This window comes from Kogia breviceps, chromosome 11 (genome assembly GCF_026419965.1).
Source record: "Kogia breviceps isolate mKogBre1 chromosome 11, mKogBre1 haplotype 1, whole genome shotgun sequence".
Classification (NCBI taxonomy): domain Eukaryota; kingdom Metazoa; phylum Chordata; class Mammalia; order Artiodactyla; family Physeteridae; genus Kogia; species Kogia breviceps.
In genome coordinates, this window is record NC_081320.1 from 92,669,171 (window position 1) to 92,692,792 (window position 23,622).

The 23,622-nt window shown below is 43.4% G+C and overlaps 1 protein-coding gene across 8 annotated transcripts in view; it reads left to right on the plus strand.

The window, feature by feature from the left end:
- The window catches only part of NBAS (NBAS subunit of NRZ tethering complex), a 333,351-nt gene that overhangs the window by 218,825 nt on the left and 90,904 nt on the right, over window positions 1–23,622 (plus strand). For all 8 annotated transcript variants that reach the window (XM_067008085.1, XM_067008087.1, XM_059078230.2 and 5 more), the window contains 4 exons: window positions 5,759–5,988; window positions 10,142–10,252; window positions 19,671–19,921; window positions 20,946–21,280. In XM_067008085.1, coding sequence (XP_066864186.1) covers window positions 5,759–5,988; window positions 10,142–10,252; window positions 19,671–19,921; window positions 20,946–21,280 — 927 coding nt within the window. The remainder of the gene's footprint in view (window positions 1–5,758; window positions 5,989–10,141; window positions 10,253–19,670; window positions 19,922–20,945; window positions 21,281–23,622) is intronic.

Sequence of the window (23,622 nt, forward strand, 5' to 3'; positions counted from 1 at the left end):
TTTAAAAAAATATTTATTTATTTACTTACTTATTTATGGCTGTGTTGGGTCTTCGTTTCTGTGCGAGGGCTTTCTCTAGTTGCAGCAAGCGGGGGCCACTCTTCATCGCGGTGCGCGGGCCTCTCACTGTCGCGGCCTCTCTCGTTGCGGAGCACAGGCTCCAGACGCGCAGGCTCAGTAGTTGTGGCTCACGGGCCCAGTTGCTCCGCGGCATGTGGGATCTTCCCGGACCAGGGCTCGAACCCGTGTCCCCTGCATTGGCAGGCAGACTCTCAACCACTGCGCCACCAGGGAAGCCCCTGCAGTATCTTTTTGATACCGAATATGGGAGATTCTGAAGCTACCCATAAAGTCCTTCAAAAGTTTCCTAGAGGCCGGGAGCTTTCACACCCATGGATCATATCATTGAAATTAGGTGGGAAAGAGAGGGAGAGAGGTTTGAATATACTCTGCACACAGAAATTCGCGGCTTCAGGTGTGCGGCCGGGTGTGGAGCATTGAGGGAGCCCTGCCGGCAAGACAGGGAGGAAGGGCTGATGGAGTGGGGCGCCCACGAGGCCAGGGGCCGGAGGGCTGGGCTCACTTCCTCGCTGCAGGGCCCCAGCTCAGGATGCCTGCCGTGCAGGTTGGCATCTGTAAAACAGCAACAGCAGTCTCCTGTGCCCATCACTGGGTTGGTGGGAGGGTCAAATGAAAATCATGCGAAAGTGCTTTAGAAGCTTTAATGCGGTGCACTTGTGTGGTGAACGAACGAATGTATGAAATGAAGTGTTGGGCTGAGTAGAGGATGCTTTGGGAATATTTTTAGAGAAGTTGTGATAAGCTCAGGGGAAGAATTATTATTAAAATTTAAATCGTACATTGGAAGTAATCATGAAGGAAGTAAAGTTCCTGAAGGAAGGGTTAGAAACTAGTAGTGATGATGGTAAGACGGGAAATTTGCATGGAAAGCCGGAACTGACAACATGCCCGTCCATCTCCTCTCGTTCAGTCTCTGGGAAGAGTCTGTCAGAGAGAAATTGCCTCCATTTTAATAATGGAAAACCTGACGCCCAGCAAGGAGGAGCCAGCAATCCAGGTTCTTCGATGCCAATTCCTGTGTTTTTTCCTCATAGCTAATGTTCTTTGTTTGGGGAAGATTTTGAAAGGATTAGTATTATGTTTTACCCAATAAATCAAAGTATTGAAAATATTCCTACACATTTAACAAATGTTTGATCCATAACCTTGAAGACCTATCATCAAGGAATTAATCGAATGCCCCTTTTCACCACCTTATTGGGATGGAAATTTAAAAGGAGGTATATTTATATCAAGAGGTTGAACAGAAAACGATATTCTGAATTCTCTCTGTTCTAAATCTCTCTCCGTTATTCTTAGAGAAGACAGAATGCCTGGAAACACAGCTGAAACCAGGATCTCCAGTTGAACACCTGCCATGGTGTGTCCTCTGTGACCATTTGTATTTACACATGTGTGTATGTGTGTGAAAGGGATGAAAGGGAGAATGTGTGTGTTAAAAATAGGTCAGTCCTGATGTAATACACAATGACAGCATTAAGTCCATCATTGAAAGTTGGTCATCTGTAAAAGGACTCAAATGCCAAATTTCATTTACATTTGGTGGGAACTATGTGTACATTGATCTTGTCAAGAGTCTTATAATTTTCAGAGATACCCCTCCCTGTACAACAAATATAAAAGGCTGCTTCTTGGGCGACGTTATGCCTGGGAGTCATATCCTGCCCTGCCACCAACCCTAAATGGCCTTAGTCAAGCTACTCACCTCCTTACCCATCTTAAAGAGGATGGTACTAGTAGACTCTGGTCCCCCAAGATTGTTAGTATTAAATGAGATTCAGTTCATGTATATTTAGCACTATGTCTGTTCCATACCAAAGACTGAAATACTAGGTATTTGTTCTTAAATGTTTCTTAGAAAAGTGAACACATCTGATGCACAGAGAATGTGAAGTAAAAATTATTCAGAGGGGCTAGACAATTTCTACTTAGTAAAGGAGAAGGGATGAAAGTTGTTTAAACTGTGTAGGGACCTACTGGTTATAATTTGTTGGTCTGAAATTGTATTTTTAACAAAGAAGTCTGTTCTGATGTTTAGTGGAGGCATCAATGAGGTGAGATGTAGAACTTCCCCAGTTCCACACCTGGAGGGATTTACAAGGTTTTGTTTTATTTTCGTGATTGAATTCTTATACATTCATAGGATTTTAGCCTTAGAAAGGTGATCATCTTGTACTACTCCTTTGTTCTACATCTGAAGAAACTGAGCCCCAGAAGAGTCAGGAGTGTCCATTGCTCCCTCTAAGGAGTTTCCAGCGTTCTTGTTTGTGTTTCTATAATGGTTCTTATATTCAGGTGCCTTCTGTGAGTTGTTTATGTGTACATCTTTGACAATCACTCGTTTTAGTTTCTTGGGAGTAAGCTCTGGGCCCAGTTTGCTTTCATATAATAAGAGAGAAAAGGACATTTTTAAATATTTTGTTTGTGCCTCCCAGCAAGCCACGAGGATGGTGTGCTTGGTGACTCTCTTATAGATGAGGAAACAGAGACATGATACAACTTGCCCCAAACTGCATCTCTGCTAAATGAAGGATCTGGAATATAAACTAGTATTACTAACTTAAAAGCTACAACTGCTGTTCAGTGTGTCTCCGTTTTACTCCACACCTGATTTGTTCAAGAAACCCTAATGTGCTCTAGGAAAGACAAATCCACTAAGTACCCATGGTCTCTGCCTGCTGGAAGCTGTGTTTTAATACTTACAAGAGAAGGCAATGTAAAGTATGCAGTAGAGGTACAGTTAAAGTGTAACTGGTGCATACTTTTGAGTAAATTCCATAATCCCTTTCATTTTTGGAGCACCTGCTAAAGGCCAGGTCTTGGTTTGTGTATTTTGTGTGTTTGTGTGTGTGTGTGTGTGTGTGGTCTCTTAGGCTTTGTGAAACCATGCAAGCTATATATATTGCCATCTTATGGATGAGACAATCAAATTTGCAGTTGTTAAGTAACTTGCACAAGGTCATCTAGGTAGTAACTTCTCTGTGTCCACGCTTATTACACTCTGCCATGCCATTTTCTTCATTCGCAAAAGGAGAGGAAAGGTATTTTTTGCCACATATGAAAATAAAGGTTGTATGTGGAGACCTGAAACTCTCTATAAGATAAAGAAAAGCCAATGTAAATATCAGTATTAGCAATTATGCTCATTATTTCTATGGCTGCCATTTTGGAGCTTAACTCTCTACCTGGTTTGGGGATTTGTTTCTTAAATAGTATTTGAATACAAAGAGAATAGAAATGAGATCACATATAGAGTCCACTCTCCCAATACAGAGACCGAGTCCTTGAGATGCCAGAAAGCGAAAAGTGAAAAGCGAATGTGGAGCAATAGCTGTGAGCAGCCCTTGGGCGAGGGGGGTGGTCGATTGCATGCGTGGGGGTGGACGTCACTCAGAGATGGACGGCCTGGCTGTAGGCTCTCCCTCAAAGCGCGTCGGGCAACTGGAGCCCGAGGACTTTCGCCTGAAACCACAGGGTCAGAGTGTATATGGAAAGAAGCCTTCCTCACAGTTTTGATGAGCGTGGGTTTGCTGGTGGAGCGCAAAACCGACCCAAAGAGTTCCCTGGAGGAAGAGCTACAGAAGAGCTCTCCTGCTGCCCTGAAACCCTGATCATTGGACATTAGCTCCTGCGCTCTCTCTTCCTAGGCAGGAAAGCGCTAATCGGATGAGGTGTGAGAAGAGCAGGCAGCAACAGAGCACACCGGGGTGCGGAGCAGGGGTGGACGACGGGCTGGCTGGTCCCCTGCAGCATCCCTATACCAGGCAGCTTCGGAGGGGGCTTCGCCCCGGTGGGCGGTTCGGGGGGGGGGGGCTCAGGGCTTCAGTCCGTAAGTAGGAGGGGGTTGGGTTAAGTGACAGCCATAGAGGCACTGAGGGCTGAGGCATGGGGTCTTCTTCGCCTGTATCCGTTGCCAGAAGTACCGGGCGTACGCAGCTTATTCCCAGATCACTTCCGATTGCAGTTAGATCAGCTTTATTCACTCCGTCTTCCCGTCAGGTCGTGGCCATCCGGGCTGAGCACGTACTCTCCCCTTTAGCAGGATCTGTCTCCCTGTTCTGGTACCTGAGCAGTTAGCCTAGAAATCAACTCTTCCGAGAAGACCTCCCTGATACGTGCCCAAGTCCCACTCCTCTGTATTCCCAGAGCCCCCGGTGCTTACTTGTATCACACCATTTTATAACCGCTTGCTTGATTGTCTCTCCTCATAGACTGGATTCTCGGAAGAAAGGGTCGCATCTTAGTACATCACCTGGTACATAATAGGTGCACAAAAAAATACTTGTTGAATGAATGACAGACGGTCTTATAGCTGCTTACTTCGGAGCATTAGTTTTCAAACCCACGGCTTCTGACGTGAGACACATATCTGTGGTTTTTGAGAGTAGGACTCAGTGCCTGCCTAGGGGTAGGGGAAAAATTGAGTAAGGTTGACTTTTTCTTAAATCCGCCCTCTGGAATCCAAGAAGATTTCTTTAATTGGTTTTTATGGGCACTCCCAGATTGTTCCTTAATAGGATCATGAGAGAATGTCAGGCTAGGTTAGGTAATATGGACTTGACATTGACTAATCTCATGTGTAGCTCAGAATAATGGCTTACACGTTACAAATGCTGGTGGTTTACAGTAATTAGATGTGTTTCTGAGAACCAAAGGTACACTTCTGGAGTTTTCTTCCTAACTTGCTGTGTTAAAATATGCGCCATATTTTCCCAGAAATTGGGAGGGATTGAGTTCACGTTGTTCACATATTCGGTAACTCCAGAATCATGGCTGCATTGCTGTTGGTTTTGTTGACACCTGGACCAACTTTAATATAAATAAATGCGGTCGGTTAACCACTTATTTTCCTTTCCTGTCAGCTGTTCTGTTGGAATAATTGCATTGTTGTTAAAGAAGCTGCTAGATTTAAGGAGCAGTGTAAAAATTGGTTGCATACTTTCTTACGAAACTAGGAAAATTTATGATTTCAGGAACAGGGATGGGGTTTTTGCCCCTCACTTACCCCTGGAGAAAACATTCTTCTACTTAGCTATTTAGGCATTTCTCGTGGAATCATTGAACTGCAGCTCTTTGTTATTGAGAACACTTAGATGGTCCAAAGAAAATTCATCTAGGGTCAGTGATGATAAAAATTACTTCCAGGGCTTCCCTGATGGCGCAGTGGTTGAGAGCCCGCCTGCCGATGCAGGGGACGCGGGTGCCCCGGTCCGGGAGGATCCCACGTGCCGCGGAGCGGCTGGGCCCGTGAGCCGTGGCCGCCGCGCCTGCGCGTCCGGAGCCTGTGCCCCGCAGCGGGAGAGGCCACAACAGTGGAAAAAAAGAAAAAAATTACTTCCAGGGTGAATTATTATAAACGATCAGATAATTGGAGAAGAGATCTGGTATAGGATGCTGGTAGTTGGAAAAGCAAGCATACATTATTCTGTAAGCGGGTGGAGATTTTTAAGGTGGAAGAGCAGAGCGGGAGTCCAGAAACCCGCTGCTAGAGTCCGTTCTGGGTCCCGTCTTTGTGGTCTGCAGAAAGTGCTGCCTCTGCAATTCACTCCCCGGGGTGGTTTTCAGCCTCGATTACATGGCAGCCGTGTGAAGGGTCAAACAGGTGCCCGGCAGACGCGAGCTTCCTCCCATTGTTACTTTTTTTTTTTTTTTTAATTAGTCTTTTTGTTACTCATAGGCCGATCCCAAAGAGCTAATCAAGATGGTCACCAGGCATGTGACTCGATATGGGCAGGAAGCCTGGCCCGAGGAGCTCGCTGCACTGACCAAGCAGTTACAGTACTACAACGAACGCCTCCTGGACTTCACTCAGGCTCAGATCCTCCAGGGCCTGCGCAAGGGCGTGGACGTGCAGCGGTTTACTGCAGATGACCAGTACAAACGGGAAACCATCCTCGGTCTGGCAGAGTAAGGGATTCCTTCGTCTCATAAAGGGATGGATTTAAAACGCACAAGCACACGTTGAGTTATCAGGACTATTAATCACAGTCGTCTGAAGATGCACATTCATGGCGGCTGTGAACAGGACTTTCCCCTACTTCTTCCTGTCCTGTGAGGGGGGTGTGTGTGTCTTCCCGAATGGATTAGTGATGCAGACAGTATCTTGAGCCTGCAGATTTAAGTCGTAAGGATGGGAATTATTTTAAAAAGCTTCCTATGATGTTGATAATCCAATACCAGTACCATGTTAGAGGTGACAGAGTGTGATCAGGGGTGAAAAGTGTCAAGCTTACTATAGAAATTTAAAAACAAGATTCCCTTTTATTCCTGGCTAGAATCTCACTTTGCTACTACACGGCCGTTTAATTTCCTCAGTATGTTAAAAGTTAGGTACCGTTGACTTAATACAAGAGGAGACACTGAGTGTTACGGGTCCGGGACACCTTTATCTCTCCTGGGTTTCTAGAGAAAGAAGAGCCAACCACTTGAGCACTTTCTCTTGTTCGAGGCCTGTAGCAGCTGCCATATTTTCCTTTGTCCCTTACCGCTCAAAGCGAGCCCTTGTGTGAGATGGCAGTACGGTTGGGGAGGTCCCTTTCTAGGGGTGGAATTCTCCTTGGTTTTAATACTCGTCTTCATTTTTTGTTTACGATCAGATGAGTTCAGATCAAATGAGAATTACATGTCAAACGGTGGGAAAGTGAAAAAAAAATTTTTTTTTAAGTGTGTTCACCCACAGTGGTCATTAAGTTAGAGGTGTGTTTTGTTTTTAACGCCGCAATTTGTGGAGTGCTTATCATGGGCCAGGAACTGTGTTAGGTGCTCTGTAAACTTTATTTTATAAACATCTTTTAATCCTTAAAGGTAACCCTATGACGTAACATGTTGTTATCCCCATCTTATAGCTAAAGAACGTGAGGCTTATTGATATAAAGTAAGTGGCCCAAGTTTACATAGGTGGTAAAGGTCACAGCTGTGACTTTAACCTTGACCTGCCACATGCCAGAGGCATCACATCTTCAACACCATGTGCCCTCCCCACACTGCTTGATTGAATTCTCAAGGAAGCATTGGTGTGCAGTTCAGTCTAGGCTTCCAGCCCTTGAATCGAGGTTAAACTGTGCTTACGTTGAACGATTATTTCTCTCTCCTGATAAGTTACCTGAAAATTACAAAGATAGGCTTGGTTATGGTAGTGATACATGCTATTTTTCATCTTTATTCTTAAATCTTAAAGAAAGTGGCAAAGTAACCTTGGTACTCTGGAACAGTTTTATATTAGCCTGGGCTTCTTTCCTACTAGAAGACACCCCAGATTCTCTTTAGAGGGAGGCGGGGAACAAAGAGATCAAAGCGAGAGAGTAGGAACAACCTATAGCAGAATTAAGTTAAGAAGAGAAATACAGAATTTTTTTTTTCTCTTCCCCTCTGTTCTCCTGGACGTTCATAATTTCATAGGCTCATTTAATGTCCAATTTGAAAGTGACCAAAGAGATAATTTAATCCAACCTCCTTGCTTTTGGAAGAGGAATCTGAGAACCACGGCGCTTTAAAGCATTGTTCAAGGTCACACAACTAGGAGTTGAGCCTGGGCTTCCTGTTTCCAAGTCCAGTGGGCTTTTTCTTTGGGCATTTGGTAATCCTTGGTGCCATGCTCTTGGTTTCTTAGAAGAGAGGTTACTGTGCAGAATAAAAGTTGTTAAGGCTTGCCTTACATCATCAATTACAAATATTTTGCTTGGTCTTTGTCTTTTCTTTTTAAGTATCCAGCTGGCATTTGCTATTTGAACTATGTCCTAGAGGACAGATATATGCTTTCGATAAATATATAATAGAATCTTCTCCGCAATCCTTTGGTTAGAAAAATATACAGCAGTCTTTAGATGGCTTGTCTAAAATGTCTCAAAGTGTCTATGGGTTTTCTGAGTTAGCAGTTCTGATTTGGAGATGGCATTTTAGCGTCTCACATACAAGAATCCTCAGAGGACCTGCTTCCTTCTGTTTTGCAGCTCCACCTTCAAATGTGACCATTCTTTATTCTCTCCCTAATTGTGTGTCCACTTTAATGGCAGTTGTTTTCTGTGAGTCCACTATAGTTGTCCTTTGTTGTCTGTGTATCTTAGTTATTACATTCTCAGCGGTTAGGGTGACTTTGAGGAGAACAGAGTATAGTTTGCTTACTTCCCACTTTTATCAGATAATAAAGGTGTGAATGCTTAATGAGCATGTACCTGGTGTCAGGCACTGTGCCCGACTCCCACAAAGGGAAGAGTGAGCTACTAATGGTCCCTGTTCACCAGGAATTCTCATCTATCACGTGGATATTGGTATTCAGTAAGTACTTTAAGAAAAAAATTTTTTTTAAATTAATTAATTAATTTATATTTGGCCGCGGTGGGTCTTCGTTGCTGCGTGCGGGCTTTCTCTAGTTGCGGCGAGCGGGGGCTACTCTTCGTTGCGGTGCGAGGGCTTCTCATTGCGGTGGCTTCTCTTGTTGAGGAGCACGGGCTCTAGGCGTGCGGGCTTCTAGTTGTGGCATGCAGGCTCAGTAGTTGTGGCTCGCGGGCCCTAGAGCGCAGGCTCAGTAGTTGTGGCGCACGGGCTTCGTTGCTCCGCGGCATATGGGATCTTCCTTGGCCGGGGCTCAGAACCTGTGTCCCCTGCATTGGCAGGTGGATTGTTAATCACTGCACCACCGGGGAAGCCCAAGAAGTCATTTTTGACAGTTAACCTAATAATGCAGGTATTGACAGACTTAACCCAGTCCTTGGCCTCTTTTTTATAGTCTATGAGCATAGAATGTTTTTCACATTTTTAAAGCTTTGTGGAAAAACAAGAATAAAAAGCAATAGAAAGAAGAATATGCTACAGAGACTGTATGGTGGTAAAGCCTAAAGGATTTACTCTCGAGCTCTGCGCAGAAAACATTTGCCCACTCCAGGCTGATCAAATGTATAGATGTCCTGGTTTCCTTAGCTGGGGTAAGTACAGTCTTAGCAGTATTACTTAATGATAACAGGTATTTCATTCCCGTTTCTGTGGTTTTGTCCACCATTCTTCTAACCAAGAATTCCATCCTTATATTTCCTCCACTTCTGGGAAGTAGGGGTCTTGCAGTAGTCTTACCAACATGGCTTTTATGTAGGTGCTCTGGACCAGAATTCCTTATATGCCTAGAGATTCTCAAATCTGATGATACCATTCCCTGGTTTCAACTTTCCACTGACCCTCCGTTGCCTACAGGACAAGATGCAGGTCCTTGTATGGTCGTGGTGTGACACCACCTCACCTTCTGCTTCCTCTGTCAGAAGCCCATCTGTCTCTTCTCCCTCTTCACAGCCTCTACTTATTTAATCCTTGTTTACTCTCCGATCTTCAGCTCAGATTGGTCACTCTCTCGTCTCCATCCTCGCAGAATTCTGTAGCGTTTCTTTTAGCTCTCCCCCCGTTCTGGTTGATTCCTGCTTCACACTTCACATCCTCCATTAGGCTGTAAGTTCCTCAAGAAATATCTTGTTTGTTTTTATGTCCTCAGCAGCTAGCATAGTAGCCGGCCCAGTGTAGAAAACAGAAATGTGTTGAGTGACTAACCGTGCTTCCTCAGATAATATCTATCTGTAGGGTAAGGATCCATCTCCTTTCCACTGCTTTGTGGCCGTAGGCTCTGGTATCTAGGTGAGACTCTTTTGACCTCAGCCCATTTTGGGCCGGGCCATTCTTTGCTGTGGGAAAGGCTGTCCTGAGCACTGTACCACGGTCGGCAGCCTCCCTGACCTCTGCCTGCTAGATGCCAGCAGCTCTCTCCTTTTCCTCAGCCACCGTGACAATCAAAAATGTCTCCAGACACTGTCAGATGTCCCCTGGGGGACGAAATCACCCTCGGCTGAGGGCCACTGATCTAGACAATTCCTTGGTCAATTGCAGTGCACCACAGAGGAAAAAAGAGCATTAAAATTCCTTCGGTGTACTTTTCCTGAATTACTGTGAAATGTCTTATTAAGGACTGTGCTGGCTGCACCCCTCTCAGCTGGAGAGCAGTACTAATGAGCGTCTTCTTTGCTGAATAACGTCATGTGTTCCTCTCCTCCCCCTTCCCTCTGGCCGATGGGCATTCGTGAAGGACGCTTGAGGAGAACGTCTACAGCATTGCTCTTTCTCTGGCCCAGCGCTACAGTGTCTCCTGTTGGGAAGTTTTCATGACGCATCTGGAGTTCCTGTTCACCGACAGTGGGTAAGCACACAACTCTTACTCAAGTTTATTTCCATGTCTTTCTTTTCAGAGTCTATTTTAAAGGAGACTTGAAGTCATTCTGTTCAATTTCACTTTTCCTTTTGAGCTGTAGTACACCAGTGTCTTTGTACAGTCTCTCTTCATATGTCTCTGACATACCAATATGCTAACGGTAGTCTTAGTTTTTGTTTTTCAGTAATAATAGTCCTGAGTTTGAGACTTGAATTCATTCATTTATGCGAAGATGTTTATTGACAATCCCTTGTGTACTAGGAACAGTGTTAGGGACTGGGTTACAATAGTCAGTAAATTTCAGCTGTCTTGGAACTCCTGGTCTACGGTGGGAGACAGATTATAATTGCATAATGACATAAGCAAATGTGAAATTAAAGCTGTGATAGGCGCTGTGTAAGAGAGCCCAAATAGGGGATTTGGCATAGTTAGGGAAGGCTTTCCTGAAGAAATAACTCTTGAGCTGAGACCTAAATAGTGACTCAAAATTAAGTACACTACGAGGAGATGGGAAGCATTTTCTAGGGGGGCAAAACAGTTGAGTGCAAAAGCCCTTTGACAGGATGGAACATGATGTCTGTGAGCCTGACAGATGGGTAGTGTGGTGACGCCCTGAGAGTCGGTGGAGCGCGGACTGAGATGGGGCTGCTGAGAACCGGGAAGCCAGACCTCGCAGCCAGACCGTACAGGCCCTATCCAGGGCTGTGGGCTCTTTCCTAAGAGCACTAGGAGGGTATTTAAAGATGCTGGTAGAAGAGCGGGAGGTAATGTGATCAGATTTGCATTTTGATAAGATCACTATGACGACCTTGTTGAGGAAAGAGTTCAGGGAGGCCGGCGTAGACGCATGTGGACCAGTTCGGGAGCTACGATAGCAACAGGCTGCAGGACGGGTGACCGTAGCCTGGGGTAGTACAGGAGAGGTGAGAGTGGGTTTCAGAGGTACCTGGAAGGCGAAATAAATGGTAATAAATGAATCGATTAATAAGAATAAACTAGCTGTGAAGGTGAGTGAAAGGAGAAGGGTCAAGAATTATCTCCAGGATTTTACTTGGTCTGCCTTTTGGACAGTGACATCATTTGGGACAGAAGACACTAGTTAAGGACACAAGGTATTTCAGGGGAGGGTGAGGAAGAGGCAAAGGAATGGAAAAGTTACACACATTGAAATTCCCAAGAGGAAAGGTCAAGTAGACAGTGCATCTTATAGATCTGGAACTCAAAAGAGAAGGTGGAGCTGGAGATACTCATTTGGGAGCCACGTGCACATAGGTGATAAATAAGCTATGTTGTGGGTGTGCTTTGGGTGGTGAACATAGAATGAGAAAAGGAGAAAGACTTACGACACACCTCGGGGCCCTTCCACAATTAGTGATCGAGGAAGAGCTGCTAGCAGAAGGGACAAAAAGAGCAGTCGAGAGGAAGGGCTCTTGTTCTCAGCAAGCCATGGGAAGGAATAGTTTCAAGAAGTGGGGGTGGTACTGAATGGTCAGGACCTGCTTATAATTCATCATCTTTAATTTTTATTAATATCTTTGAAATTCTACCCTCTACGTTTTAGTATTTATGAAATTGCTACATGGGTAATAGTGTTTTCTATGATAAGTATTGTACTGACTGTACCATTTTTGAGGCATAGAAATATGTTCAAATAAATGTTTCTTATTATACGCATATTAGCGTAAAAAACTGTTGGCATTTTATTAAATATCTTTTTCCTTTCGTTGAATGTTACATAAAAGGTTGTCATATCTGTACAAACAGGATGCTCCATTGGTCTCGGAATATATTATAAATTATCAGGCACTCCAGTAACGTGCAAGACTGTTCCCAGCGTATCATTGTACCTGATAGTGGTGTGATTATACAGACGCACGGAAATTACAAAAGCAGGACATCATTACCTCCTGTTTTGTTATTACTTGCGAGTGACAAAACACCTAATATTGATTTAGCAAGTGGCGTTTGGTGCTTCATGGTCTTTACTTAAAAGCCTGTTGTTTGCCTTCCTATTCAGTCCGGCTTAGTAACAGAGGTATTAAAGATCAGCCTTGTTAGTACAATAGAAATTGCCCAGTATTTACTTGTTGAGTCAATGCCAATGGGAAGTTAATAGGTCAGAGCTTCAAGAAAAATAATGTTGTGTACCTTAGGGTTTTGTATTACTGTTCCTTTATAAAAGCCATCTTCCCCCCGAAGTTGATTTTTTTCCTATAATTTTACATTCTCCTTCCTCTTGGTTGAATTTGGAGGTATTTCCTCATCTCACCAAATGTACAGATAAGCAAACACACAGGTTGGGTGAGGCAGCATTGTGCAGTAGAGCAGAAGCCTTCCAATCAAGAAACCGAGAGCAGATCCTGTGTCTCTCCAGCTGTGTGTCCCTGCACAAGAGAATTCAATTCTCTGAAACTCATTTTCCTTTACTCTAAGTGAGGTGTCATAAAAATTAAATGACTTCCTGGTGAAATATCAAACCTACAGTACCTGACACATGATCCATAATTAATGGTAGTTTATTCCTGGAATTTCACTCCTTTAAGAAGGAGATAATGGTCGTAAACACCCAAACTTGAGTTCCTGGTCTCCCTTTTCCCCTTATTCTTCCTCATTTTCTTTCTTTTTTTTGGTAGTTTTCAACATCAGTGACGGCTCTGAGCGGCTGTGTACACCTGGCGTCGGCTCCCTCTGGCGGACGCTGGTTCTCCCGGGGCGTGTTCAGCTCCCTGAGCTCAGGGCTGATTTCTCACTCACTGCAGCCTTCACAGCCATCTGCACCTCTAGGCTGTTCTAGACACTTTGGTGCATCTTACAGATAACAGTAACCACCAGTGAGGACATGGGTTCTGGAGTCAGGCCACATTTCAAGATCCAGCCCTGCTGCCCGTAACCCCAGCTGCGTACCTGGGCACGTCTCTTAATCCTCTGGAGTCACGGTTTTCTCTGTTAAGGGGACCACCACCCCCGCTGGTGTGGTTGTAGAGATTAGAGAAAATCTGTGGAAAGTGTATAGCCGGGCGGCTCTTTAATACTGTCGAGATTATTCCTTGTTACTGTTCTTGCCAGTTCTGCTGACTCCATGCGTGTCTTTAAGTTTTGAATATGGGATCATTTTGGAATGGCAGAGGATGTTTCTAGCTGGTACAGTAGTACCACATTTGTTAATTCATTAAATACTATTATTATCGTTTTCCTAGTACCTTTGTGTTCCAAGCATAGGTTTAAACGCTGAACAAGACAGACGCATCCTTACCTTTATAGAGCTTATATCCTTTGCCAACTGGGGAGACCCCCATCTCACACACACACACACACACACACACACAGTTAAAAACAACTAAAACATAAATTGCTGGTCATAATAAGTACCATAAAGGAAATGCACAAGGAGCAGATAGGAAAGGCCTCTCGTGGACGTCAAAAGAGCTCACGACTGGAGAGTGGAAGAAAAGGCATTTCAGGCAGAGGGGATGCATTTCAGGCATTTCTGGGACAGGGACGTTCTTGGCATTTTTGAGTAACTACAGGAACGGAACGCCTCTGTGGCTGGAGCGCATGGAGCCTGGCGATCAAAGGCCTGCATAAGGGCCAGAAGTACCTCTCATCGTCCGCCTTGATAACACGCCACCTGTTCCTTCTTATTTAAACAGCAGAACTGACGGCCATCCATCCTACATTTTCATTTCACTCTAGTAGGTACTTTTCCATCACCCAGGGGATTAATTATCCAAGTGATTTTGCTTGGGTGGCAGATCGTGATACCTCTTCATCTCTGCTGGTTAGTTCAGTGCTGCCTCTTTCAGGCCCCTGGGAAGGGACTCTGACTGTGCTGTGCTGTGCTGTTTTGCACAGTCGGTTTCACATTCTCTGGTAGGATTCTTTTGGTCTCAAGTATAAGGATAGGCGAGAGCGTGCTGTAGCTGTGCGGAGGTGAATGAACCGTAACGCGTCTGCCTTTTCCTGCGCTGAAACCGAAGCGACGCCCAGCCTCTGCCTGATGGTAGCTGTTGCTGATAGGCAGGTTTGTGTCCAGATTGTCACATGGTGAGGAATTCTCAATTCTGGCCTTCTCTTCTTGACTTAGTTCAGGAGTTTGATGACACTTGGTGTGTAGAGGGGGGATTTAAGGCAACCTAGCTTCTTAAAAGTATGTTATAACATTGAAAAAGAAAGAAGATAAGTAAAAATTCAAACCAGGAAAAATCCATTTAGAGTAGGAAGGTTGAATGTAGAAATTCAGGTCATAGGTCTTACTTATTTTTTAAAATTGAGCCATAGATAAAATTTTGACCTTTCTTTGGCCTAAAGGACCCCGATCCTGATCATGACCGAGGCTGTGATTTGCATTGTACATAAGAAGAAATCTTCCAGTCCTAAAAATGGAAGAACTAATTACTACCATCACCAAAATGGAAGCAATTGTTTCCATGTATCTGCAACCTTCCTTTCCGTGTTGTGATTCTTAAGGCCACTTTTCCCCCAGATAGGAAACAGTTCCTGACACTGGCACAAAATGTAATAAGCAGAAAGATGCATTTGGGGCCTGTTTCCGTCTTGTGGAAAGTGCACAGTCTTTGGACCCTTCAGGTCTGGGTTTAAATCGTGGCTCTGTGACCTCCTTCTGGTGTGTTCGTGGTGGGCAAGTTGTTTCATCCCTCCATTCCTACGTTTCCTCCTCTGCAAAATGAGTATCCTTATTCCATTTTGCAGAATTGCTCTGAGATTTGAGAGATTTATACAAAATGCCTGATGTGTATTAGATGCTCAAAGGAAAAAAAAAAGTAGTTGCTATTGTTAATTCTGGAAACAGACCAGATTTACTTTACTGAACTCACCCTCTGGCCACTATCAGCCTAACATTGCAAATCTGATTTTTTAACAATTATATTTCAGGACAGTGTGGTATCAGTTATAATATACCTGCTTTGTGAGAATTAAATGAGATGACACGGTACCTAACGTATAAGATGTGTTCAGTAAACGATACCTATTGCTGTTTCTGTGCTACGGTGCCTTTTAAAGTATTGTTTTGTTGGAGAGGTGATAATACGAGACTACGTAAACCAGTCGGAGTTGACATTTTATGAGAAATGGAAAGGCTTAAGGGGTCAGGGTCGTCCTTATGGAGGAGACGAAGCGTAGTCACCACTCTGCCCACAGAAAACGTCCCACAGAGGAACTCACCAAGTATTAGTGTGACAAGAAACAGACTCCAAGGTACTCACTATTGATTCTCTCATCAGCTGTGTAGGTGACCTTGCAAAGTTAGAGTTCATTGTTTGGTTTGCAAAGACACTTGGCTACAATGTTGGAAAAATTGGAAAAGGCCATGATTTTATTGTTTTTACCATGTTTCCCCCGCATAGTCACATACTCCGCTGTCAGGCAGCACTGCAGGTCAGGCCTGCGACGTCAAGTTCCTTTCTGAGGCATTTGTGTGGCAGATATCCTGGACTCTTTCCCTCAGGTCGGGGTAGTTGTGATTTAGAGGGTAGAGTTGTGTCTTCCCACGGGAATCGGTGGTGGAGGCCTATTCACCCATGGTCACGGTCATTCATGTGGATTTCTGTATCTTCACACTTTTAGGGTTAGTCTTTGGGGGAAATGCTTAGAAGTTTCTGCATCTGAACTGTGTGGACCAGTGGACCCCACCCCTTTGCCCTCTCCAGCCTCTCCCAGGAGCTCTCTCCCTCTCGCCTTCTTTCTCTACTCTGCAGTCAACTCATGGAATTGTATCAGTATTATCACTCAGTCTCACATTGAGTAAAGTTAAGTGCATTTAAATAAATGTGTTTCCCTCCATGAATATAAGTCCTTTCGATTCATGCTGTTCTTGAATCACAGTTTTGGCTGATTGACAACTCGAAGCCATTACAGAATCCCTTAATCATGGGATTAGTACTAATAACTTATTCCTTGTGCCTTTAGTACAACTAATGCTAATTTTCTTCTTGTAGTTAATCTCTGAAAGTTAAATTTGCACCATATATATACTTACATATATGTGTGTGTATATATATATATGTGTATATATATATTTATATATGTGTGTGTATATATATATATGTATATATATATACATATATATATATAAGTTGCCTTATAGCTAAAGCTTAGAAAAACCACTTAAGCAGTTTTTAAGAGTAACCATTGATTTGAGCAGTGAAAAGTCCACAGTAGCTTCTTGGTATTTCTTCCTACTCTCTTGAATGTGGGTTCTTTGGAATTGTTTTCTAAGCAGAGATTTCATTTCTTGTTCCAAAAGGAAGATAACAGCATCTTTCAGTGGGAACTATTAAAATGGGTGATCAATTACTGGCATCTATGAAAGATCTTGGTACCTTGTAGCTTACTGAAGAGGGAGGTTTTCGTGTTTATCATATGTCAGTAAAAAGTATTCCAGTATCTCTCTTGACAAGATAATTAGGGAAAATTGCACATCAGGCAAACAAAACTGCAGGCACAGAGGAATAGGTGGGTGGGCTAGGGGGGAAAGTAACGTTGACTGAGAGAGGCTGTATTCAGAATCTAGTCGAACCCAGATGGACTGAAGCTGTTACGGTTTAGCCATTGTCCATTTTGTAGATGATGAGTCTCAGATACTCTGCTTGCCCCAGGGGATAGCAGTGAAGTGTGACAGGAGAACTCTTAGATTACTGCCCCTGAGAGAGAACTCGTGTCTGTCACAGAAAGGATCCTGGTTTTGAAATGGTCGTAAGTGAGGGCGCTTAAGCTCCATTGGTTGATGGCTGCTTTGTGACTGGGTGAGCAGCCCCAGCCACGCAGAGTCCGGACAGATCTGGGCGCTTGGTCTTAGGCGTCACTTCACCTATCTGATGACCGTCTCTCACTTGCCTGCCACAGTCATCCATGGAATAAGTGCAGGCTTGCTTTCCTCTTCCATCGGGCATGTCGCTCTGATTGCAAGTCTCTGTCAGCGTGAATCATCTTAATGGGATGACGCCGTTTCTTATTTCCTTCCTCACTGCATTGTTTTCAGACTTCACTTTGCAAGTTATGAAGGAACATCAGGAATTCTGTGATTTTCATATACCACTGGGTGTACAGTACGGGAGAAATCGCAGGTTTGGTTACAGACCACTGCAATAAAGCCAATATCACAGTGAAGCTAGTACATGAATGTTTTTGTTTCCCAGTGCATATAAAAGTTACATTTACACTATACTATAGTCAATATTAAGTGTGCGAAAATATGTCTAAAAATCATGTGCAGACCTTAATTAAAAGATACCTTATTGCTAAAACAATGCCCAATTACAATAGGAACATCAAAGGTCACGGATCACAGATCACCATAACAGATATAATAATAATGAAAAAGTTTGAAATATTGCGAGAATTACCAAAATACGACACAGAGACACAAAGTGAACAAACTCTGTCAGAAAAATGGCACCAATGGACTTGCTTGACCCAGGGGTGCCAAGTTTTTACAAACTTTCCATTTGTAAAAAAAAAAAAAAAAAAAAAAAAAATGCAATGTCTGTGAAGTGCAATAAAGCAAAGCACAATATAAAACAAGGCCTGCCTGTATCTTTCAGGGGTGACCTTGCATTCTTGGAATAGTGATAGTATCGGAAGAGTTTTGAAATAGCTGTCCATTTATACTCACTATTTCCTGTACAGGCCTTGTGCTTTCTTGTCTTGATACTTTTGTTCATATTATTTCTGCTTCATTCCTTTCTACAATACCAAGCTCAAGTACTTCTGTCAATAAGCCTTCTGGTGTCATCGATATCTGCCTCCTCTGAAATGACAGCTTTAGTGACCCCACTCGTAACTGGAATATAATTGCATGTCCTTTGTCAGCCCGCACCATTATTCTGCAGTGTTTTTTAAGTATGTATAATGCGACTGGATTTCCACGCTGCTGGATGAGAGCTCTGTGTTGTAACTCTATACCCTCCCCAGTGCTGAGCACAGGGCCTTGTCCGTAGAGGACACCTAAGTTTTTGTTCATTGTCCCATCTATTTGGCATTCATAAGGCACGTGTCGAGTGTTTCCTTTGTACCACACACTGGTGCCTGGTACTGAGAAGCTAAAGCTGAAGAAGATGTGGTATGATCTTTGCCGTCAAGGGGTACATGGTCTAGTGAGGGAGACAGGCAAAGTAATAAATAGTTAAAGCATGTTATGAATAGACGGATACTCTGGGACATTTTTATAGACCAGGGACATTTTTATAGATAGGGATATTTTTGTAAATGCTTGAACCGTGTCTTAATAGAAAAATAGGATTTCTCTTGAGGTGAAAAGAGCATTTTTGACTTGCTTGATATTTTGACTTTATAAATCGCTGCTGTTATCCCAAGTATTATCACATCCTGATACAAATTTTAAAGTATATTGTGTATTAACTTTACGTAAAACAAAAACATGTCTTGGCACTTAGGGGGAATTCCAATAAACAGAGTATCGTATTTCAGAAGAGTTGCTTTTAAACGATATGAAACCTAACTTTGATCCTGTCAGAGGTCTCACTTCCTGCTCCCAGGTACTCTCATTGCTGCTTTACGAACCCTGGAAGCTGGGAGTTTCTGTTAGTGCCAAAGGCCGCTTGAAGGCGTCTTAAGGTTAGAAAGCTTGAAACTCATCCCGTGTGGGACACTGGGATTATGCTGGCCAGGAGGCACTGTGTTCTGTCCAGGGAGAAGCATGAGAGCAAAATTAAGCCCTCCCCATCACCCAAAAAACACAAACTGACCAACCAAGCAGAAGTCCTTAAATTTTTTTTTTCAAGAGTTTAACCTTAAATGACTTCAAAAAAAAAAAAAAAGACAGCTAAGTCAGGATGAAAATATTGATATGTGCTTTATTCAAGTGGCATTCATTACTACAGATAATTCAAGTGAAAGTGCAAGTATCTCTTCTTTTCTATTTTAATTCTGTTTGAACACAGTATCAAGGTTATGTCTACTATCAGTTCAAGCCTCTTTGATATAAAATTTATGCCTAAAAGTTGGGGTTGTTTCTTCACTTCTCTATTTCCTAAATTCCTGAAATAATAAATTTGTTGACATTTCTGTAAGGAAGCTCAGGTTTTAAATTCTTCTTGTGATATGAATAAATAATGCACAGTAGAAGGTGACAGATCTGGGTTCATTTCCTAGCTAGTGAGCACTGGGCAGTTCTCTGTAGAGAACTACAGGGTGCTGTAGACCCGCATGAGACAACATGAAAATCATACAGTACCATGTGAAACGCATTTGTTTCCCTTTATATAAACTACCTGCACACACCGGTGGTTTCCTGTCTTCGATTAGGCAGCAAGAAGGGATTTGTAAGAAGTAGCCTTTCTTCCTAGGTTTCCAAAAAACCATGTTGTTTAATAAAGGAACCAAATCTTACCAATCTTAACATACTTTCTTTGTCTCTTAATTTCAGTTTGTCCACAGTAGAAATTGAAAACCGAGCCCAGTCCCTTCATCTCTTCGAGACATTGAAGAGCAGTCCCGAAGCCTTTCACAAGCACATGGTCAAGTATATTTACCCCACGATTGATGGCTTTGATCATGAAAGACTGCTGTATTATTTCACTCTGCTGGAAAGCTGTGGCTGTGCAGATTTGGGGAAATACACCATTAAACCAGAAACCCACATTCGGCTGCTAAAGAAGTTTAAGGTCGTTGCATCAGGTAAGTTAATCATTTTCCTGCTTGAGCTCGTTCTTTAAATTTAATCTAGGGCGATTTTCTGTATACAGTCCTGTTCCTGCATTGTGGCTGGCATAACTGTGAAACCACAGTATTTTTATGCTAATAGACTTTATTCTGTCTCCAGCTCCTTTCCTTACTGTTGAGGGAATTAAATACTGGAGAAACTTAAGTCCCACTATGACCTACACAGACCTGGTACTAAAATCCAAAGTTTCTGACCAGTGCGCCAAAGGTTTTTTTCCCTGCTTCCACTGGTTATATTTTATCTACGTAAATGACAAGGCTGAGACACTTCCCAATAGGCAATTTGGCAGAATTTCACTTCAGTGGACCTACATGTTTAAAGTATGTATGGAACCCTTAAAATAAGAGCCTTTGAGTCTTTGATAAATTGTGGAAATATGTAGAGTGGTGTCTGTGTGTCTTTAGCTCATAACTAAGAAATTAACCGTGTTAATAGCTCTCAAATCTGTATGATGCTTTACAATTTACAAGGCACTTGCAAAGCTGCATTCATCTGCTATTCATAACAACCGTGAGTATTTACTTCAGTTTATCAGTGGTTTACTGAGTAGCGGAATTAGACCCTGGACTAGACAGAGGAAAGGGAGTCAGATGCAATCCCTGCCTTCAGGCAGTCGATGAGGTGGATGCTAGATGAATAACAGATGAATATAGTGCAGTTTGGTGAGAGCACTGGTAGAAGACATAGGTGCTACGGGGGGATGAAAGAAGCGACGAGACATTGCCAGCTCCAGGGTACAAATGAGGACACCGGGGCCCACAGCAGCTGAGGGGCCTGTTCAGGGTCGCACAGTCGGTTACGTTGCAGGCAGGGACTGGAAATCAAGTCTTCTGATGGATCTCAGTGACGAACGAAGCTGCGCTGTAACTAAATCTTTTCATTCGGCCACGCAGAGGGGCCGTGTGTGTATTTGAAAGCTCCTGTATGGTTATCTTGGAATGAACTACTCTCATTTTTTTCCCCTTTTCTCTCCGGTAGGTCTTAATTACAAAAAGCTGACAGATGAAAACATGAATCCTCTTGAGGCATTGGAGCCAGTCCTTTCAAGTCAAAATGTCTTATCCATTTCCAAACTTGTTCCCAAAATCCCTGAAAAGGATGGGCGCATGCTTTCCCCAAGCTCTCTGTACGCCATCTGGTTGCAGAAGTTGTTCTGGACTGGAGACCCTCACCTCATTAAACAGGTCCCGGCATCCTCCCCCGAGTGGCTGTGCGCCTATGACGTCTGCATGAAGTACTTTGACCGTCTCCTCCCAGGTGACCTCATCACTGTGGTGGACTCAGTGACCTTTTCTCCGAAAGCTGTGACCAAGGTAACCAAAGAGATAAGAGTTTAAAGTAGATTGGCTGCTTTAGAAGAAATGGAAATTGCTTTTACATTCTGTCGATTTTGTTTCTATTTGCTTTCTTGAAATAGGGAATAATCTAACATAACCTAACACGTTTGGCAGTTTTGTTTTTTGCTAAGCATGAGGTATTTTAATTGGTAGATCATTTGCCTCTATCACAGTTGCACAGGTAAATATAAATCAGGCCTAACGGTTCTAATTTGCATGTACATCGTGTTCATGTTACAGTTCTCCTAATATGGCATTTTAAAGTAAATATTCCATCGTGTTCTTTCCAACTGACGAGTGGAAAGAACCCCCAGTGCCGAGCCCACATTACTGGCGCTCAGAGCCAGGCTAACAGCTTAGCGACGATTAAGTCCAGGTCTTAAAATCACGTGAGTGCTGCGTAGTACATGACTTGGTGGTAGAATAACCCATGTGAGTCTGTGTGGCAGTTTCCAATGTCGGCTCCATGCCCAGGTCTGAGCCCTTCAATTGGACTTCAGTTTCTCCTCTCAATCCTTCAACATTGTAGAGTTTCACACAAAATATATAACGTGGGTTCTTCTCCTCCCCTTCTTGCCCTCTCACCCAGACACCACTCTTCAACAAGTGTGAATTTCTCATTGCTTGGGCACGGGGCGTCACCTCTCCTAGAAAATCTCCCAGCCTCTGGTCTCAACTGCTGAACTGCACTGCGTTTGGAACTTCCTTTCATCTTCTCTTCCCTACCTTTGCTGCTGCCTTCTCTTTCCCCCAAGTTGGCAAGTCTGCCCAGGACCCTATCCCATGAATTTTTATTACAGCTGTTATTATTATCATGAAAATTGAGTGTAGAGGCTAAGAGTCCAAGTCATTCATTTGGAGGTTGGCCCAGGTAGATGTTCAAACATCTGTGGGGAATGCTAGTTTTAACTAACTTGCTAGATGAATAGTTGTGGGTAACCAATGACTTCATTTATTATTTTAACTCAACTTAGTTTTAAATTTTACAACCACTGCTATAAAGAGGAGGTAATCATTTTTGTTGTTTTTAAGGAAAAAAGTAAGGATGATTGTAAAGGGATATAGCGTGATATATCTGAAAAGAGCACGAGTTTAGAGTCATATGGCTTTGAAGTTTGAACCCGCCACTTAGCCAGCTACGTGGTTTAGCCTCAGGAATCTCTGTTAAGTTCTACCTTCTTCAGGCAGAGGCAGTGACTGAGGAATCTTGAAATAGATGATAGTATTATCCTACTTTTAATAGGTGAGGAAACGGAGGTTCAACAAATTAATTTGGTAATAGAGGAGCCACAATTTGAACTCAAGGAGGCTTATTCCAGGGTCTTTGCTCTTAACCACTGAATGGTACTATTTCTAAGAAGTCATAGAAACAAACAGCTAGAGTCAAGGGACCTGGAGCCTTTGTAGGGACTGTGGGAGAACAGTGGGCCAGAGAGCCCCAAGCATTTTCAGCCCAAGTGGAGCACCCGGTCTCGGGATGTTTCCGGAGCAGGGCTGAGTCTAAATGAGGAAAGCCCAGCAGGAACCTCACAATGTCTGGGGAAAGACAAGAGTCCAGCAGATATTGGGTGGATCTCCGAGGATGAGAAGAGGTTTGAGTCGAAGTAAGTACTAGCAGTGCCAGAAGTACGTACTGGAGGGAAGGGACTGAAGCCAGCGGGGAGTTGAAGTCCAAGGAAATGGCTCCAGAGCTGGGACCTATGAACTCGCTGAAGGAGCTTGACAAACAGCCTGACTGGCCGGGAAGATGGAGGGGCCCAGGGTGAAGGAGCTTTTACATATTTTATGCGAGGGCAGAGACAAAGCCCGCACGGCCAGCCAGGGCCGCGTGCGAATTGTGAGCGCGGATATGGGGTGGACAGACAGCCTAGACTCTCCGACAGCAATTATTTACTCCTGATTAAAGCAGCTCAGGGGTTGGATGTAGAGTCTACTCAGTTTTAGTTGGTATTTATGATGTTTTACGTCAGATGATTTTAAGTTACAGCACATTCTCATCACCTTAGTTTCTTAATTGTATATATTTAAGATGCCCTCCAACCGCGGGAATATGTATGACACAGTTGTTTGTGGACATATGTGCATGTTTCCCTGAGGAAAAGATGCACAGCTGACCCAGTAGGGATTGAGTCAGTTAATTGTGGCATTGCTTTCTCTTAGCTCAGATGGTGTAATTCTCAGCAAGATATTCTTTTACTGTAAACTATGTCAAGAGGTGGTTTCCTACTAAGTCAAAAAAGGTAGAGAAAAGTGAGAGAGATAAATTAATTTGATATCTTTAGTCTAGCTTTATATTTGTTCTCATTTTGTTAATTGGC